Source organism: Pelodiscus sinensis, chromosome 3, assembly GCF_049634645.1.
Source record: "Pelodiscus sinensis isolate JC-2024 chromosome 3, ASM4963464v1, whole genome shotgun sequence".
Classification (NCBI taxonomy): domain Eukaryota; kingdom Metazoa; phylum Chordata; order Testudines; family Trionychidae; genus Pelodiscus; species Pelodiscus sinensis.
Genome location: NC_134713.1, coordinates 1163702 through 1183712, shown reverse-complemented (window position 1 = coordinate 1183712; position 20011 = coordinate 1163702). Strand labels below are relative to the sequence as shown.

Sequence of the window (20011 nt, the reverse complement as noted above, 5' to 3'; positions counted from 1 at the left end):
AGTGGGAGGGATCACAACCGGGGATCATCAAGTGATCCCTCCCCTGTTGCCCATTCCCAGCCTCTGCCAAACAGAGGCCAGTGACACCAGCCCTCCCCATCCTAGTTAATAGCCACTGATGGACCTAAACTCCATGAATGTCTAGTTCTTTTTTGAACCCTATTAAAGTCTTGGACTTCACCACATCCTCTGGCAAGGAGTTCCACAGGAGACTGTGCACTGAGTGAAGAAAAACTTTCTTTTATTTTTTTAAACCTACTACCTATTAATTTCTTTTGGTGACCCCTAGTTTTGATGTCATGGAAGCAAGTACTGTATATAGCTTTTCCTTATTCACTTTCTCCACACCACTCATGATTTCATAGACCTTGATCGTATCTCCCCTTAGTCTCCTCTTTTCGAAGCCGAAGAGTCCCAGTCTTTTTAATTTCTCTTCGTATGGGACTCATTCCTCATTGTTTTTGTTGCACTTTTCTGAACCTTTTTGAATGCCAAGAGATCTTTTTTGAGATGAGGTGACCACATTTGAACGCAGTGTTCAAGATGTGGTTGTACCATGGTTTTATTCAGAGGCCGTAAGATGTTCTCTGTCTTATCCTCTGTTCCTTTTTTAATGATTCTTAACATTCGGTTTGTTTTTTTGATGGATGCTGCATATGGAGTGACTATTTTCTGAGAATCATCCACAATGACTCCCAAGATCTTTTTTGTGTGGTTCTAGACAAATTAGTTCCCATCATTTTGTATGTAGAGTGGGGACTGTTTTTTCCAGTGTGCATTCCTTTACATTTATCAACATTAAAATTAGGTTTCTGGGCTCTGGTTCCTGTCCTTTGAGGAGAGACTCAAAGTTTGTACCCACAAGTTGGGAATCTTCAGATTCCAGCTAGAATTGTAGGGCTCAGTGCATGAGACCCAGGAGTTTGAAATCCAAGTTAGTTAGAAAGCACCAAGTGCTAGGCAGCCTTTAAGGTGGAAAAAGGATTGTGGAGATCACAGTTTGAATTCACCATTTGTGTCTAAACTCTGGCCTTAAAAATTCACACCTGCGTAGTCCACCTTAATTCTGGGTTGAACAGATAAGCAGTCCACACACACCCACACAGAGACACCCTGACCTGTGAGCGGTTCCACTGTCCCAAACCATTTCTTTAGCTCATTTTCACAAACAGGGATTGAAGAGACAATGGCAAATGCTTTAAATTGATTCCCACAGACTAACATCATCCTGAACACGCTGGAAAGGAAGATCCGGAAGAGGAAGATGGATATTTACTTCTCCCTGGTGCAGTCCATCCAAAGCGACTTACGACCTCACTACGAAGGTAGGACCCTTCTGCTGGGTAATCTCGAGCTTCCTGATGTGGGCTGACTCCCTGGCCAAGAGGCAGGGGTGGGGATGAGGATGAATTTGAACTTCATCCTCCAAAGTGGAAGAATGTCAGGTGAAACTCGAGGGTGGAGGCAGCAGGAGAAGAAAACGTTTTAGGAATCGGTGGACCTAAGGTGGAATTCACATGCTGCTTCACCAAGAGGGACAACGAGAAGCAAGTTAAACTAGCCGGGGTGGGGCGTTAAGAGTCTGTGCGTCAGATAGTCCTGGGGGCTGGACTAGATGATCTATTGAGGTCCCCGTCCAGTCCTGCCCTTCTGCGATCCCATGAGCCTGTGAACAGCTCTGAGTTGTTGATCAAAGCTCCGTGGAGTTTTTTTGGCTTGTTACAGTGCGAGAGCAACAAGGAAAAGGTGCTAGAGTCAAGGAACTTTAGTCCTTGATTCCATCAACCTTACCGTGTGCCTGGCTAATTAGAGAGGGCTTCATTGTCATGTCTCTGGGAACGGGTTGGCCGTTAGTAAGACCTCGCTTTCTCCAGTGAATCCACACATCGGTGTTGGCGGCATCCTTGGGGGCAGATCTCCCATTGGCCACCAGTGCAGCTGCACCCATTGCTTGCACCCGCTGATAGCAGCAAGCCTCTCTCCCGGTCCAGGCAGTCCCTGGAGTGCTAGGCCTGTTGAGTCCGCTCAGTCCTTGCAAACAGCTTCCAAGAGCCCCATTGAATGGAGGGATTCTCCAGTTGGGCCCACAGCCTCAGAACACACCGCAGCACCTCGTCTTAAGCAGTCAGGCCCCTGAATGCATGTTCCTTAGGGGAGTGGATTAGATGGTGGGAGATGTTGGATAGGCTGGCCAGAGAGCACAACATTTATAAGTCCCCAAACAAAGCCGCAGGGAAGATCCAGAAAATGATGGTTTGAGATGCAGGCGGAGAATATGATGAAGACTGACATCTGCATTCAACTGTTACCATGCGAGACAAAGAACTGGCATCAAGGACTATGAATAAAATTGGGATGAGCTAGCAGAGCAGCCGAGTTGGTTCTCTGGACTCCTGAGATGTTTCTCCAGACAGATAGAAGAACTCTTGTTGCCTTTTACTGGGGGACCATTTTCAGGTTTCATTAGCACCAGTTTCACAAAGCCTCGGTTTCATTAGCACCAGTAAAGCATGAAGCAAATCGTGTACATTGGTGTCCTTGGCCACGTGGGTTTGGTGGGGCCATGGATGTGGCTGCGGCTGCTTTCTAACCGTTCCTGCTGTGCAGGGACTCCAAGCCCCAGACTCCTGGGCTCACTGGTGCTTTAAGTTTCACTGGGTCTCAGCAGGCTCCTCCTTTGGCCTCTGGAACATTTTCTGGACACGGATTCTCCATCTACCTCTTTGTGGAAATGGTGCACCTCCACCCTCCTGCGTTGGGTCCCTGAACTGGAACTGGCCCATTACTGACAGTCTCAGCAGAAGGGCAGGTGACTTGAACCAATCATGAGCCACTTGCCTTTTAATGGGGAGAAAACCTTCAACGCACGGTGCAGGATGGTGACTCTCATGGGCCTGGCCTGTGCACATGCCCCTGGGGCATGTAAATATTAATAGGGGTCTGGGATGGCTCTAAAACAAGAGGAACAGGGGTCTGGCCAGAGCAGGCATTGTCCCTTAAGCCCCTTTCATTTCATTTCCTCTTGTAGCCTCGAACGATAGCTAAGCACCTGTTCCTCTTTGTTGTGTCTCTTAGGGTATGTCTACACTACAAAGTTAATTCGAACTAACAGATGTTAGTTCGAATTAACTTTGACAGGTGCTACACACGCGATCCGCTAGTTGGAACTTAATTCGAACTAGCGGAGCGCTTAATTCGAACTAGGTAAACCTCATTCCACGAGGACTAACGCCTAGTTCGAATTAAGTAGTTCGAATTAAGGGCGATGTAGCCACTTAATTCGAACTAGTGGGAGGCTAGCCCTTCCCAGCTTTCCCTGGTGGCCACTCTGGGCACCACCAGGGAAACTCTTCTGCCCCCTCCCGGCCCCAGATCCCTTAAAGGGGCACGGGCTGACTACAGTGCCCATGCCAGATGCAAGCCTGCCAGCACCCAGCCAACAGACCCTGCACCTGCCACGCCTCGAGCCAGCCACCCGCTGCCCCCCAGCCCTCCGCCTCTTCCCGGGACCAGGCTGGCAGCTCCGGGGAGCCTGCCCGGATCCTCAAGAGGCGGGTGCCCGCCTGGTCTAGTGCAGACATCGTGGACCTCGTCCACGATCTCCGCACTAGGCACAGGAAAGTGGCCATCTAGGGCAGGATAGCTGCCAGCCTGGCCACCCAGGAGCAGGATTGCATGAAAATCACCCTAGGAACCCTGGAAGGGATGGACCGAAGACAATGACCAAGCCATTTGTCTCGTGCCATCCATCTCCAGCCTTCCACAAACAGAGGCCAGGGACACCATTTCTACCCCCTGGCTAATAGCACTCCATGGACCCAACCTCCATGAATTGATCTCACTTCTCTTTAAACTCTGTTCTAGTTCTAGGCTTCACAGCCTCCTGCAGCAAGGAGTTCCACAGGTTGACTATTTGCTTTGTGAAGAACAACTTTCTGTTATTAGTTTGAAGCCTGCTACCCATTCCTTTCCTTTGGTGTCCTCTAGTCCTTCTTTATGGGAACTAATGAAGAACTTTTCTTGATGCACCCTCTCCACACCACTCATAGTTTTATAGACCTCTATCATATCCCCCCTCAGTCTCCTCTTTTCTAAGCTGAGAAGTCCCAGTCTCTTTAGCCTCTCTTCATATGGGACCTGTTCCAAACCCCTGATCATTTTAGTTGCCCTCCCCTCTCCCACCCTCTCTATTCCCCTCTCCCACCTCCTTTTCCCAGTCTCCCCGAGTTTTGTTCAATAAAGAGAGTTTCTATTTTTGAACACACGTGTCCTTTATTTTATACATTAGGAAGGGGGGCTAGGGAGGGGTAAGTGGAAGGAGGTGAGGGAGTAATGGGGTACGAGCCCCCGATGGGGAGGACTGGGGTGGCTCTGTGGGCTCCTCGGGGTGGAAGTTCTCCTGAAGCCCCCCGATTGACCCTCCTCCCTGGATGGCAGCCTGCGGCAAGTGCAGTCGGGCTGATGGCCGAGTGCTGTGATGTGTCGAGTTCAGGCATTCAGGGCACTCCAAGCCAGGACTGCTTTGCTGTCCCTCATCGAGTTAGACAAGCGAGCGGGGAACCCCTGAGAACTGTTTGTCCGGGGTTGGGGTTGGGTCCCTTTAAGCACAGCCCTCGGCTAGCCTGAGACAGCAGCTCCACGCTCTAAGTCCTCATCTGATGCCCTGCTGGCACTGCTTCCGGCCATCCTTAACCCCGGTTCAGGGTCCACTCACTGTGGACATGCTAGTTCGAATTAGCAAAACGCTAATTCGAACTAGTTTTTAGGTCTAGATGCACTAGTTCGAATTAGCTTAGTTCAAATTCACTAATTCGAATTAAGTGAAACGAGGTGTACCGGTAGTTCGGAATAGGCACCCTAGTCCGAACTACCTAGTTCGAGCCCCGTGTAGCCGCGCTACACGGGGTTCGAAGCAGCGGGGATTTAAAAATGGCGGCTCCCCGCTTATGCTAATGAAGCCCGGGAAATTCAAATCCCGGGCTTCATTAGCAAGTGCGGTATGCATACATTACCCCGCTAGTTCGAACTAGCGGGGTAGTGTAGACATACCCTAACTTATTAGCTCCACAATTACAAGGCCACATCAAAATAGATAAAAGGGTGTAACTGGTGCCAAATTGTTGCCACTCGGATGTTGTGGTGGATGTCTGAGGTAAACGAACGTGGGCAGTAATGCTGTTCATTACCCATCCGCTCCTCAGTCTTGTTTCTTCCCTAGCAGTGAGGGGCATTGCAGGAGGGATGACAGGATGTGGAGTGCTGGGGGGCGGTCCTTGTTTGGGCCTGGCTGTCAGGCTTGGCGGGGGGGGAGGGTCAGTCTGAGCCTTGTGGATGGGCTGAGGAGCTCCAAGAGCATAAACGAGGTGGGAGAAGGAGCCAGGTCACCGTGCAGGGGCAGAGGCGGGGGATGGGGCAGTCTTGGAAGAGGGGCTGGGATCTGGCACAAATCCATTGCTGCTCAGCGTTTCACTGGCACCTCTGCAGCGCCCTGAGGCCCACTCAGGCTGGAGCACGTACAGGCATGGAGGGGCCATTTGCCCTGAGAGATACAAGGGAGGGTTATTCTCAGCGGCAGCCAGGCTGGCTCCGTTCTCCAGCACTAAAGTCGCTCTCCCTAGAAGAGCAGCGGGGACGTCCCTTTGGTGCTGTCACCGCCGTTGTTTTCCTCCTCCAAACCTGCCCCCCTCCCCAAAAAAATCTTCCCCAGACACATCTAGCACTCTGACTGCTCCTGTCTTTCCAACAGCGGCAGCTAAGATCAGGGGCACGGGAACCTTCCAGCGGATGCAAAATGTGCTCGTGGAGAACATTGGGAAGGAGACGAAGGGTGGGATGTTTGACGACGCAAAGGAGAAGATGCTGATGCAGCTCCAGGATCTGAAGGTGAGAGGCACTTCCCCCTGTTCTGTGGGGCTGTGCTGACGGTGGTGGGAAATGGGGTCTGGGAGCTGCACGGTGTCTAAAGAAGGAGAGGCCCGGAGCAAGCTGCCCAGCCATATACTAGACCAAAGATCAGGGCTGTTCAACAGATTCATAAAGCATCTGGAAAAGGGGGTAAACAGGTGGCAAACTGTGCAGATGGAAAGGGACAGAGAATAATCCTGAAACCAAATGTTCCTCCATACAGTTTGGAATGCCCCCACCCAGAATACTGCATGCAGCCCTCTCAGCTCGCCTCACAAAGATACACTACAATTGGGAAAGGGGCAGAGAAGGGCTACAAAGACAAATAAGAATATGGCCCCGCTTTTGCATGAGGAGCCATTGCAAAGACACAGGGTGTGTCTAGACTACATGCCTCCGTCGACGGAGGCATGTAGATTAGCCAGATCGGCAGAGGGAAATGAAGCCGCGATTAAAATAATCGCGGCTTCATTTAAATTTAAATGGCTGCCCCGCTCTGCCGATCAGCTGTTTGTCGGCAGATCGGGGCAGTCTGGACGCGCCACGCCGACAAAGAAGCCTTTCTTGATCGGCACAGGTAAACCTGGTTTCACGAGGCATACCTGTGCCGATCAAGAAAAGCTTCTTTGTCGGCGCGGTGCGTCCAGACTGCCCCGATCTGCCGACAAACAGCTGATCGGCAGAGCGGGGCAGCCATTTAAATTTAAATGAAGCCGCGATTATTTTAATCGCGGCTTCATTTCCCTCTGCCGATCTGGCTAATCTACATGCCTCCGTCGACGGAGGCATGTAGTTTAGACGTACCCTCAGACAGCTGAGCTTGGAAAAGAGATCTCCAGGGGGTTTGCTCTAGGTGTATAAATCATGAATGGCATGTAGAAAATGAATATAGAAGTGCTATTTCCTTGTTCACATGATATAAGCACTAGGGGGTCACCCAATGAAATTAACAGGGTTAATTAAAACAGTTAATTAAAACAAACCAAAGGAAGTTTTTCTTCATGCAGCGCATCTCAATCTGTGGAAGTGTTGGAGCATCTGACGAAGTGGGTCTTTGCCCATGAAAGCTTATGCTCCAACACTTCAATTAGTCTCTGAGGTGCCACAGGACTCCTCGCTGCTTTTGCAGACTCAGACTAACACGGCTCCCCCTCTGATACTCAATAATAAAACTGTCCTGTTTTATCCCCTCTGGACACCTGGCATTGAGCACTGTCAGAACACAGGACACTGGGCTAGATGGACCTTTGATCTGACCCAGTATGACCATTCTTAAGTTGCCATAACATAAGAATGAGAGAGTGTGAAATGAAATGATTCAGAAGCAGTTTTAAAACAAACCAAAGGAAGTTTTTCTTCACTCAGCGCATAGTCAAACTGTGGAACTCCTCGCCAGAGGATGTGATGAAGCCTAGGACTTTAAAAGAGTTCAAAAAAGAGCTAGATTGGTTCATCAATGGCTGTTAACCAGGCGGGGGAGGAATGGCGTCCCTAGCCTCTGTTTGTCAGAAGCTGGGAATAGGCGACAGTGGAGGGATCACTCAAAGATTCCCTGTTCTGTTCACTCCCTTTGAACACCTGGCATTGGCCACTGTTGGCAGAGAGGACACTGGGCTGGTTGGACCTTTGGTCTGACCCGTTATGGCTGCTCTGATGTTCTTATGTTCCCTATGGCAAACGGCACGGAACTCCAAGGCTGTAGCTAGGAACAAAATTGATGGTACCAGCAAGTATATATTCTAGCAATGTGTACCTTCTTTGTGTAGCCCTCTCTTCCCTCCCTGGTCACTCGGGAGCAGGCCAGGCTCCCCTGGGTGCCTGGAGGTTTTAACACTAACAGGGATCCTGCGTAGCCAAGTGGTGATATTGGATAGCCGGGAATCCCCACTCACCCCCTTGCCACTGTCTCTTGGTCCTAAAGGAATATACAGTGCCGGTGCCTCCACCTGGCTGGCCCTGTGCACACTGAATGCTGCACCTGGGGAGCCTCCAGGAATCAATTTACTCCAGTAACAATCTGGGTCTAACTCCAAGGCAACCATTGTAAATAACACTCCTCTCATTGATTGAATTAGAATTAGCCACCTCTGCTCAGCAACGTAACCAAACAGGGTTGAGCAGACTAAACATGAAGAAAATCAATTGAAGTGCCCAGGAAGAAAGGAGACGTGTCTCTGGCATGTGCTGCCACCCTCCTCTGGACTCACCTGCTGGCCTGGGGCGCTCAAAGGGCTGCAGCTGGAGTGGAGACAGCCCTGGGCAGGTTGTGTGTGTCAGTCCAGGCAGACAGCCAGCTGAAAACCCCTCTGCTGCTGGAGCAGGCCCACCCAATGCCAGCAGCTCTGGTCCCTGGGGAGCTCACTCTGGCTCTCTTTGGGCAGAGTCAGTCGGTCTTCCGGGCTCCGTCCCAGGCAGCGCTCTGCCAAACAGCCCCAGTTACTCACAGTCACCTCCTGTGCAGGCCCTTCCCAGCCACAGGTACAGCCGGGGGCTCTCCCCGCCAGGGACAATCAACCGCCCCGAAGCAGCCTGCTAGAGCCAAGCCCCAGCACAACAGCTCCTGGCCTGGAAAAGGCTCCTCAGCAGCAATCCGGCTCCTCTCCCCAAATGCAGCCTCCCCTGACTCTCCCTGCACAGCCTGGAAGAGCAGCAACAATTTTCCCCTCCTTTTTCCCAAGGGCTCATGGGACTTGTAGTTTGTAGGGCTGACTGCAGCTCAGAGGATCCTCCCAGGAAAAGTCAGAGACTCCTGCATTAAGGGGACTGACATTGCCTAGAATAACGAGCAGTTGTTTAACAGTTGGCACGGTGTGATGAACCATCCTCTCCACACGCTCCTGAAAGCTTCCCCTGGTCCCTGTGGGCTCGCCTGCAGGGGAACCCCAAGGACTTGTGCAGAGGACACTGAAAGACACAAACAAGCAGTCTGATGTTGCTCCCTGTTGTTACGGATGCAGAGTCCAACTAGCCCAACGCCTCTGTGGCCTGCAATGGAGTTCTTCCAAGGGGGCTGGTGCTGCTGTCAGTGTCCCCGGGTAGGCAACATGGGTGAGGGAATCTCTGCTGTTGGCTTTCAAGCATCACAGAGCTCTTCCTCAGGCCAGGAGCAGGCAGCTGGTGTGTGTCAGCTCCATGCAAGGTGTGACTGAGGGCGCAGCTTAAGGACACGGATCTCCAACCTTTGTAAGATCGAGATCACTTTTTGAATTTCAGTGCAATCCAATACCTACCTCAAACCCAAATACCCTGCCCCACCACCCTCCTGCCCCTTCTCCTAAGCCCCTCCCCTGCTCACTCCATGCTCCCTCCCTCCCCCTTCCTCCCTCCCTTTGCCCAGGTAGGAGCACTGGGTTGGTGTGAAGGCTCTGGTCTTGGATTCAGGGATCTGGAATGTGGGAGGGTCTCTGAGGCAGGCAGTTGGGGTGCCAGAGGGGTTCTAGGTGCAGGCTCTGGGAGAGTGATTGGATACAGGGCTGCTAGGGCGGGGGCTTGGGGTGCAGGAGGGGGTTCATGACTGGAGCAGGGGTTTTGCTGTGGGCTCCGGCTGGGCCCTGCTTACCTCAGGCGGCTCCTGGATGGTGCAGTGGGGCTAAGGCAGGCTCCCCCCTGCCCTGGCCCTGCCCCACGCCCAAATGCAGCCAGGAAACTCCCTCCTAAGTCCTGTTGTGTCCCCTCTCTGCTCTGTGGAGATAGGATTCAGAGTGGGAGAGGGGGCACCTTGATATCTGCGCCCCTCTTCTCCCTCCCCTGCTGCCAAGGCTGTTCCCCACATAGGCGCGACAAATGCAGATGTGGGGGGCTGCAAAAGCACCCCCAAACTTTGTCTCTACAGACTTTGGTACAAAAACTTTCCCCTAAATCTTAATACCCGGCTTTTGGAGAACATCTGCTGCCATCACCCAAGTAATTCCATGAAAAATCAGGGAAGAGAAAAACACTTTTAAAGAAAGAAAAAACATTTTTAACAGCACAGACCTCAGTTCCGAATTCTCAAACCAAGAAACAATAAAATCTAAACTTCGCCCTACCTACACATTATAAGAAGTCTTTTCCGAGAGAGACGGGCCTCCCATCTCCCTGTTGCTTGGAAGAAAAATCTCGGAGGGAGAAGATAAAAATTCCCTTGTCCCAGTTTGAAATCCCAGTTTGAAATCCCTACCTGCATTACTATTGGCTGACCAGATACCTGGCTAGGGACAGGACACATAGTTAACCCCTTAGTCCCCAGGTGCTGGTCAGCCCTCCTGCTTATGACACCCCCCCGCCAAATCACAGATAGTGATTTCTTATTGAAGGTCTGGGATAAAACATAAGTACATGCACGCCTTACTAGACACATAGTTAATAAGTACATGCATGCCTTACTAGACACATAGTTAATAAGTACATGCACGCCTTACTAGACACATAGTTAATAAGTACATGCATGCCTTACTAGACACATAGTTAATAAGTACATGCACGCCTTACTAGACACAGTTAATAAGTACATGCACGCCTTACTAGACACAGTTAATAAGTGCATGCATGCCTTACTAGACACAGTTAATAAGTACATGCATGCCTTACTAGACACAGTTAATAAGTACATGCATGCCTTACTAGACACAGTTAATAAGTACATGCATGCCTTACTAGACTATGGAATACATGCAAATTAAGCAAAACCCTTCCACATCTGTGGAGCACCATGACTGACATACAGAGAGTGTCCTAAGTAGATTTACCAGGCCTCTTCACAAAGATTCTCATATTGTTGTTGACTCATTGTTACTGCCCCTTTACTCAACCAATGCCACTCGAAGCTGCTATTCGACACCCCCTGAGATACCAGTGGAATGGAGAGAGAGTGTTTCCATCCTGGGCTGGTGCGAGTAGCTCGTGGGCTCTTCCCCATGCACAGAACAGAAAGAGTAACTGGACACCGTTGACTTGTCTCCATGGATACTGATCGTTTTGTCGTTTCCATCTAGCAATGGCCCAGGACATTTCAGGTCATAGAACATTTGAGAAGACTGGAGAAGTTTCCAGGGAGAGACAGGCTCCCAGCCCCATCGACAGGCCCCACCCCCACCACAGGGAGGGGAGAAGGAGGCGCAGCACACCAAGTGCACATGCCCCGCCCCACCATGGGGAGGATAAGAGCCCATGCACACCCCAGCATTCCCAGAGCAGCAGGGAGGGAAGAGGCCCCCTGGCCAGAGCTGGCCTGAGCCTTCTCCCCCCGAGAGCAGCAAGATGGGAAGAGGCACAGGATCATCTACCATCACAATGGGACTGGGAATCCTAGCATGGTAGAGCTGGAACGAGAGGTCATCGAGTTCAGTCCCCTGCCCTCACAGCAGGACCAAGCACCGTCTAGGTCAGAGCTACTCAACTTTGCAAGCCCCGGGGGCCACAATGATACTCACAGTACATGCGGAGGGCTGCAACTTAAGTGTGGTTGCAAATACGTGCAAATATATATGCAAATATATGCAAACAGATTCTTTCACACTGACAGGCATAAATACCAACATTAAGGCACGACTACACAACACAACCCATCTGACAGCACTTTTAATGAGCAATGACAGTCCAGGAATGTAACTAGTAAAACACATCTCAGCAGAAGCCCGTGATATTGACTGCGTTTTTGTTTTGGCTCCCATCAGCAGGCTGTGTGTTGAGCCCCGTGTAAAGCCAAAGCACACTGAAGGCCACAAATAAACAGGCCACAGGCCTCAAGCAGCCTACGGGCCATGTGTTTAGTAGCCCTGGTCTAGACCATCCCCAACAAGTGTCTGTCCAACTTGCTCTTCAATATCTCCAGGAATGGAGATTCTACAACCTCTCTAAGCAATTTATTCCTGTGTTTCACCACTCTCACGAGTAGGAGTTTTTTCCTAGGGTGTGTCTAGACTACATGCCTCCGTCGACGGAGGCATGCAGATTAGCCAGATCGGCAGAGGGAAATGAAGCCGCGATTAAAATAATCGCGGCTTCATTTAAATTTAAATGGCTGCCCCGCTCTGCCGATCAGCTGTTTGTCGGCAGATCGGGGCAGTCTGGACGCGCCGCGCCGACAAAGAAGCCTTTCTTGATCGGCACAGGTGAACCTGGTTTCACAAGGCATACCTGTGCCGATCAAGAAAGGCTTCTTTGTCGGCGCGTCGCGTCCAGACTGCCCCGATCTGCCGACAAACAGCTGATCGGCAGAGCAGGGCAGCCATTTAAATTTAAATGAAGCCGCGATTATTTTAATCACAGCTTCATTTCCCTCTGCCGATCTGGCTAATCTACATGCCTCCGTCGACGGAGGCATGTAGTCTAGACACACCCCTAATGTCCAACTTCAACCTCCCTTGCTGCAGTTTCAGCCCATTGCTTCTTGTCCTAACCTCAGAGGCCAAGGAGAACAATTTTTTCCCCTCCTCCTTGTACCACTCTTTTAGGTACTATCATGTTCCCTTTCAGTCTTCTTTTCTAAACTAAACAAGCCCAATTTTTTCAGCCTTCCCTCCTAGCTCCTCTTCTCTAGACCTTTCAATGTTCTTGCTGTTCTTCTCTGGACCTTCTCCGATTTCTTTCCATCTTTCCTGAACTGTGGTGCCCAGAACTGGACACAAGACTCCAATTGGGGTCTAATCAGCGTGGAGTAGAACGGAAGAATGACTTCTCGTGTCTGGCTCATAACACTCCTGTTCATGCCGCCCAGAATCAGGTTGGCTTTTTTTGCAACAGTGTCTCACTGTGGACTCATAATGCTAGTGATAATAATAAGAAAACCCTTCTTAGCTTTATATGTGTTCCTAATACAGTTGTAGAGAGAGACTCTGGTTCATGCCGGTTGCTGGGTTAGGCTTTTTCAGATGAAACCGTAAGTGATGGGTCTCCTCTGCCATCAAAATGGCACATCTGCCATCATTTGTACCGTGACCCCAGATGCAAAGTGCTCTGTCTACAAGCCACCTGCCAGCTCCATAAACTCCCCTTGCGGTGTGAGTCCAGCGGGCTCTTTCCTTCCTGACCATCCAAACCAGCACGCCCGTGCAGCCCTCCAGCTGTCACACAAAACCCTCCCTGACCCATTGATGGCATTGTGGGGTGTGTGTGTGTGTGATTGTGAGGTGAAAGTTACAGGTAGTGCAGCTGGAGCACAGATCCAGCTCTCTCTCCCCTCGCGGGAGCAAAGAGCGGTCTCGCCCGTGTTCACCAGCATGGCCATGTGTTTACTGCAGGACAAGATCAAGATGCAGCTGCAGATGGCCATCTCCATCATGTTCAAAGTCGCCCTGTTCCACTGGGAAGAACTCGCCGAGGAGCTGCCAGGTAACACCGAAATCACCTCAGCTGGCAGGCAGCAGGAGCCCCCCCTAGTCCCAGGCAGGGTGAAACGGTCCAACAAGGGGCTCATGCCCAGGTCTTCCCAGGCCCTTGTGTGATCTCGGAGCATGAGCAGAACCGTGCGTGTGGGGAGACGTCCACGGGCTTAGGATGGGGCAGGGTGAAGCGGGGGCCTCCTCCCTGCAAGGGACGGATGGGGTGAGCTTTGGACACCGCAGCTCCTCCGAAAGGGGCTAGTGCAGAAGGCCCGTGAGGGCAGGCGCTGGGTTTTCCCCAGTGCCACAAGCACCCCGGGTGCACATCATGCAACCAGTGTGGAGGGGCTGCCGACGGAGCAGGGGGGCTGCATGGCCCCCTGTATCCTGGCCACTCCAAGGGCTACCCAACCTCCACCCATACCGCTAAACCACTCGGGGGGAGGGGGAGTTTCCATTGACTTTGGGGCGGTAAAATGACCTGCCCATGGCTCACAGGCATGCTGGCAGAGCTGGGAATCCCACCTACCTCTATAGGTGAAGGTAGGGCTGAGGGAGGCAAGCCCCTAACCCCACCCCCTTTCTCCAAGCCCCGCCCCCACAGGAACCAAGCCACACGCCCCCAGCACCACGGGGAGGTAGAACGGTGCACAGCCCCAGCATCCCCAGTCCTGGAGAATGGGCGCCGGGGGCAGCAACACTCGACCCCCAGTACCCCACAGTCAGTGTTCTGGGGGCGGAGTGAGTGTGGGGCCAGGCTGGCGGTTTGGGAAGGCAACACCTCCCCCTGCCCACCATACCCACTGCACATGCCCACCTCTTCTTAGTGCCAGGGCCCTGCCTAACCCTAAAGTGATCTGTTCTGTTGCTGGCTGCGCTGCTTCTGTGGGGCCTTTGGGAAATCACAAAACTGCTCCATGCCTCAGTTTCCCCATCTGTAAAAGGTGGGTCACTTTCCCCACCTTTCCAAAGCACTCTGTGCTCTTTGGATGCAAAGCCCCAGGGGAGTGCCAAAGAAGGTGAACTCCAGAGAAAACACATTCATAAGAGTGGAAGTTGTGTGCAGATGTAACCCACACGCCTGGGGTGGGTCACTGTCCCATGCAGTGGCAAGAGAAAAGAAGAAGGGAGCTCTACAGCCCAACCGGGAGCCAGCTGGCTTCATCGCTTAAGCTATCAAGACTCCTACACTAAGTTCCAGGGGTCCTAGATTCAAATCTGCCTGGTGGTAGTTATCCAGAGACATATGGTCCATCCAATACAGCTGTTGTCAAATACCCCAACAGCTGTAGGACCATCTGTCATCCTTAGGAAGGGTTCCCCCACCTGTCACTCTCTGGGTTGAACTCATGCACAGGGGGGATTCTCTGCATGTTGAAGTCTTCAGAGCAAGATTTAAGGACTTCAAAGGTGATAGCCTTGCTACAGACGTGGGTGAGGGATGTTTAGAGGTTCCTTCCTTTGGATGGAGGATTAGAACCCTTTCCGTGCTACGTAACAAAGGGAAATGGCCAATTCTTCTGCAGAAGAAAGTCAGCTAACCATGTTCTGACCTACTGCTCTTTTTGCAGACTTCAAGGTTGAATACAGAGAAATTAATCGGCTGCTTGAACTGCTGAAAACAGTGTGACATTTTAAAAGGAGACAGCAACATTTCTCCGTCAAAAAACCTGTCTTTTAAGGAGCTTGTTACAGACATTTTTTTCTTTAATTTTGTGGGGGTGTTAATTGATTTATTTAAATGATTAAGTGTGTGTAAACTGGGAATTTAAAATACAGTGATTGTAGCATTAATTAATTAGAATGGGAAATACAGATGAAATGTGCTGTCATGTGGTGCCTTAAGTGTTATAGCAAATCTTAGAGAGCAAGCGAGATTCTCGTTCCATTACCTGGCAGTGCATTTGAATGGAAGTGAGTAGGGGATACCTATGTTTCAGACTCATCTCAGTTCAAATACTTTGTTCTTAGATTCTAATGCCAAAACACAGACTTTGCAAAATGCCCAACGTTGCTAATGGTGGAGTCAGTTGCAAACATATTTATGTTAGAAGAACAGAACTAAAACTGCTCAAGAGATTAAAAATTTTTTTTTAGCAACTAACAAAATGTGCAGGTTTTTTTCCCTCCAAAAACTTGAAAGATATATTTAAAGATTTGCAGGGGGGAAAACAGTCTATTTGGGCTTTTTTTCTGTGTTTTCATGAACACCAAAAAATGAACTTTATTTTCTAACATTTCTGTTTCATCAAGAAAATGTGCAGAATTACCCCCAAGATTGATATTGGATCATAAAAACACTGGAAAGGTGCATCTGCCGCCGACATGTCATATCCGTGTGTAGCCCTCTTTTTCCTCCCCGAGTTACTCCAGGGCGGGTCACACTCACAGGTGTGCCTGGGCACCTGATGGTTTTAACATAAAAGGAGACCCTGAGCACCCCAGTGGTGATGTTGTTTACTTGGGGAAACCCTGTCCACCCCCTTGCTGCTGTCCCTTGCTCATAAAGAACATACAATGGCAGTGCCTCCACCTGGCTGGCCCTGTACACACTTACTGGTGTGCCCTGGGAACCTCCAGGAATAAACTCATTCCAGCAATAATCTGGATCTACCTCCAGAACAACAATTACAAATCATATATATCTAAGGATATGTCTACACTACAATGTTAGTTCGAACTAACGGACGTTAGTTCGAACTAACATTCATAGCCGCTACACTAGCGCTCCGCTAGTTCGAATTTGAATCGAACTAGCGGAGCGCTTAGTTCGAACTAGGAAAACCTCATTTTACGAGGATTAAGCCTAGTTCGAACTTACTAGTTCGAATTAAGGGGTGTGTAGCCCCTTAATTCGAACTAGTGGGAGGCTAGCCCTCCCCAGTTTTCCCTGGTGGCCACTCTGGCCAACACCAGGGAAACTCTATGCCCCCCTCCCGGCCCCGGACGCCTTAAAGGGGCACGGGCTGGCTACGGTGCCCGTGCCAGGTGCAAGCCTGCCAGCATCCAGCCAGCAGACCCTGCACCTGGCACGGCACAGAGCCACCCACCCGATGTCCCCCAGCCCACCCCCTCTTGCCGGGACCAGGCTGGCGGCTCCCGGGAGCTTGCCCTGGACCGCAAGAGGCAGGCACCTTCCTGGGCTAGTGCGGACATCGTGGACCTCGTCCATGATCTCCGCACTAGGCACAGGAAAGTGGCCGGCTAGGGCAGGAGAGCTGCCAGCCTGGCCACCCAGGAACAGGTGTGCAAGAGAGTCAAGGGGGTCCACTGAGACCCCCGACCCTGAGCCCTGAGCTTACAATGGCCATTCTGGGTCAGACCAAAGGTCCATCTAGCCCAGTAGCCTGTCTGCCGACAGCGGCCAACCCTAGGAACCCTGGAGGGGATGGACCGAAGACAGTGACCAAGCCATTTGTCTCGTGCCATCCCTCTCCAGCTTTCCACAAACTTTGGGCAGGGACACCACTCCTACCCCCTGGCTAATACCACTCCATGGACCCAACCTCCATGACTTGATCTCACTTCCCTTTAAACTCTGTTCTAGTTGTAGCCTTCACAGCCTCCTGCAGCAAGGAGTTCCGCAGGTTAACTCTTTGCTTTGTCAACAACAACAACTTTCTCTTACTAGTTTCAAGCCTGCTACCCAGTCCTTTCCTTTGGTGTCCTCTAGTCCTTCTTTATGGGAACTCAGGAAGAACTTTTCTGAATGCACCCTCTCCACCCAAACCCTGCTTTTAGAGACCTCTATCCTGTCCCCCCTCCGTCTCCTCTTTTCTAAGCTGAACAGTCCCAGTCTCTGTAGCCTCTCTTCATCTGGGACCTGTTCCCAACCCCTGATCATGTTAGTTGCCCTCCCCTCTCCCAGCCTTTCTCTTCCCCTCTCCCACCTCCTTTTCCCAGTCTCCCCCAGTTTTGTTCAATAAAGACAGAGTCAAAGTTGGAAGAAACGTTATCTTTATTTTGTACATCAATAAGAAGGAGGGCTAGGGAAGGGTAAGTGGAAGGAGGTGAGGGAGGAATGGGGTACGAGCCCCCGATGGGGAGGACTGGGCTGGCTCTGTGGGTTTCTGGGGGTGGAAGCTCTCCTGCAGCCCCCCGATTGCCCCCTCTCCCCAGATGGCAGCCTGCGGCAAGTGCAGCCGGGCTGATGGCTGAGTGCTGTGATGTGCCGAGTGTGGGTACTCAGGGCACTCCAAGCCAGGACTGCTTTGCAAGCGGGGCACCCCTGAGAACTGTCTGTCCGGGGTTGGGGTCGGGACCCTTTAAGCGCAGCCCTCGGCTAGCCTGAGACAGCAGCTCCACGCTCTAAGTCCTCCTCTGATGCCCTGCCGGCACTGCTTCCGGCCATCCTTAAGCCCTGTTCAGAGTCCACTCAATGTGGACTTGCTAGTTCGAATTAGCAAAACGCTAATTCGAACTAGTTTTTAGTTCTAGACGCGTTAGTTCGAATTAGCGCTGTAGTGTAGACGTACCCTAATAGATTACATTAAAAGAAACAATCTTTACTTCACTTAAATAAACAGGGTTTAACAGATTAACAATGAATAACATTAACGAAGTGCACAACAATAATTGGGACTTAGATATCTAGCAGTTACACTGCCAAAACTGATCCCACCCCAGAGTGTGAACACTCCTGGACTCAGGGTACGTCTACACTACATGCCTCTGTCGACAGAGGCATGTAGATTTGTTTGTTCAGCAAAGGCAAATGAAGCCGCGATTTAAATGATCGCGGCTTCATTTACATTTACATGGCTGCCGCGCTGAGCCGACAAACAGCTGATCAGCTGTTTGTCGGCTCGCCGCTAGTCTGGACGTTCCCCCTGTCGACATCAAAGCCCTTTGTCGGCAGCCCCGGTAAACCTCATTCCACGCTTGAAGAACTGCAGCTGTAGTGGAGATTCTCAGTAGGCTGTGTGTATGAGGGTCCAAGCTAGGCAGCAGCTCTGTCCCAGGCAGCACTTTCCCAAAAATGCCCAATTACTTACAGTCTCATGCTGTGCCTATCAGAAGCAGCCGGCTAGATGCCAGCTCCAAAGGCATCTAGTCCCAGTCTGTGGCTGCACTCTAACAGCCACTGGACTGGATCAAACTCCTCCTGGAAAATGTATGCTCTTGAAGGGAACAAGTGGAAGAGTTTCTGGATGTTTGTATGTAACTAACAGTTTCCTTGACCCTGCAAAATGCAGGACAATGTAGCACTTTAAAGACTAACAAGATGGTTTATTAGATGCTACATTGTCCTGCATTTTGCTTCAGCTACCCCAGACTAACACGGCTACATTTCTATCACTACTCTTGACCCTGCATTGTGTGATAGATAGCGGACCTACTGAAACCGAACTGATCCAGTGTAGCTGCTGGTGAGAGATGAGGCGAGAACTCATGTAACTAAGCTTATCTATGCATACTTAAGTTACAAAGCTCCGATGATTAAGCCAATCATAATGCTGTTACTAGCTTACATAGGCTACGTCTAGACTACATGGCTCCGTCAATGGAACCATGTAAAATAGTTTATTTGGCATAGTCAAAGAAGCAGGGATTTAAATAATCCCCACTTCATTAAAATAAAAATGGCTGCCGCACTGTGCCAATGATCAGCTGATCTGGCACAGCATGGCAGTCTAGACTCGGCACGGTTGAGAAAGGAAGCCTTTGTCGACCGCTCCGATAAACCTTGTTTCATGAGGCATGAAAGCCTTATATGGATATATAAGGTTGCTGTGGACATTTTGATTTCGAAGTCTTCCTTTGAAACTTCCCACAGCTGTGTCTCAATAAAGGTGTTTCTCTTCTTCCATCCCCGAGTCTTAGTTTCCGTGACAGCACCAATGCTAATGGGAATACAGGGAACTTACCCAGCCTATAAGAAATTGGATCCCCTTGAGTTTCTAGGGAACACAAGTCAATAAGACGGAAGAGGATGGGTGCCTTTCTGGGCACACACAGACAGGAGGCATATGCAGAATCACATTAGGAAAAGGGAGTGCTCAGAACAGGAACCTTGATGCAGGAACCAACGATCAAGCTAGGAGAGACCTGTCAGACCCTGACGCTATTGTCAATGGTGTGAGTATACCTGTATCTGGACTTGAATAAAGACATAGTGGCTATGTCTACATTGGCATCCCTTTCCGGAAAAGGGATGCTAATGTGAGACATCGCAATTGCAAATCCACGGGGGATTTAAATATTCCCCACGGCATTTGCATTTACATGGCTGCCGCTTTTTTCTGGCTTGGGGAAAAGCTGGAGAAAAGCGCCAGTCTAGACGTGATTCTCTGGAAAATAAAGCCTTTTCCGGAGGATCTCTTATTCCTATTTTCAAGTTCCACGAGGAGTACAGGTAGCTCGAAATAGGAAGCCTAATCCAAACTACCTAGTTCGTGCCGCGCGGGCACGGAGTCCGAACTAGCAGACATTTAAAAATGTCGGCGCCTGGCAACATGCAAATGAAGCCCGGGAAATTCAAATCCTGGGCTTCATTTGCAACTCCGGTTGCCTACATTAACTAGTTCCAACTAGGGTGGTAGTGTAGACATACCCTGAGAGAAGGGAGGGGGCTGGGGGAACAGGAGGGGCAGGGTCCTGGCATGCAGGAGGAGCAGTTTCAGAGCCGGGGGAGGCAAGGCTAGGACCTCCCACATAGTGGCACAGATTGAAATGTGGTGCTGGACCAGCTCATCCAGCAGCCGGTTGTGACACTCGGCCTCTGCCTCCATCCTCTGTTGCAGAATCCTGTTGAGGTCCTACAGGGCCACTATGTGCTCTTTTAGCGGGTCTGTGTAGACACGCCA

At 50.7% G+C, this 20011-nt stretch overlaps 1 protein-coding gene and 1 long non-coding RNA gene across 7 annotated transcripts in view; one reads left to right on the top strand and one right to left on the bottom strand.

Moving 5' to 3' along the window:
- The window catches only part of NUGGC (nuclear GTPase, germinal center associated), a 65683-nt gene extending 49758 nt beyond the window's left edge, over positions 1-15925 (top strand). For all 4 annotated transcript variants that reach the window (XM_075925947.1, XM_075925949.1, XM_075925946.1 and 1 more), the window contains exons 16-19: positions 1217-1325; positions 5747-5883; positions 13125-13215; positions 14777-15925. In XM_075925947.1, coding sequence (XP_075782062.1) covers positions 1217-1325; positions 5747-5883; positions 13125-13215; positions 14777-14835 — 396 coding nt within the window. In that variant the 3' untranslated portion in view covers positions 14836-15925. The remainder of the gene's footprint in view (positions 1-1216; positions 1326-5746; positions 5884-13124; positions 13216-14776) is intronic.
- LOC142828107 (uncharacterized) lies at positions 8181-18975 on the bottom strand. Of its 3 annotated transcripts, none has more exons than XR_012903099.1 (3): positions 18200-18975; positions 9464-9585; positions 8181-8808 (listed from the first exon to the last, which is right to left on the bottom strand). It is a non-coding gene; the product is annotated as an uncharacterized LOC142828107 (long non-coding RNA). The 3 variants fall into 3 exon arrangements; XR_012903098.1 differs by lacking the exon at positions 18200-18975 and adding an exon at positions 9933-10207 and having other exon boundaries at positions 8181-9083; XR_012903097.1 differs by lacking the exon at positions 18200-18975 and adding an exon at positions 9933-10207.
- Between the last annotated feature and the right edge of the window lie 1036 nt (positions 18976-20011).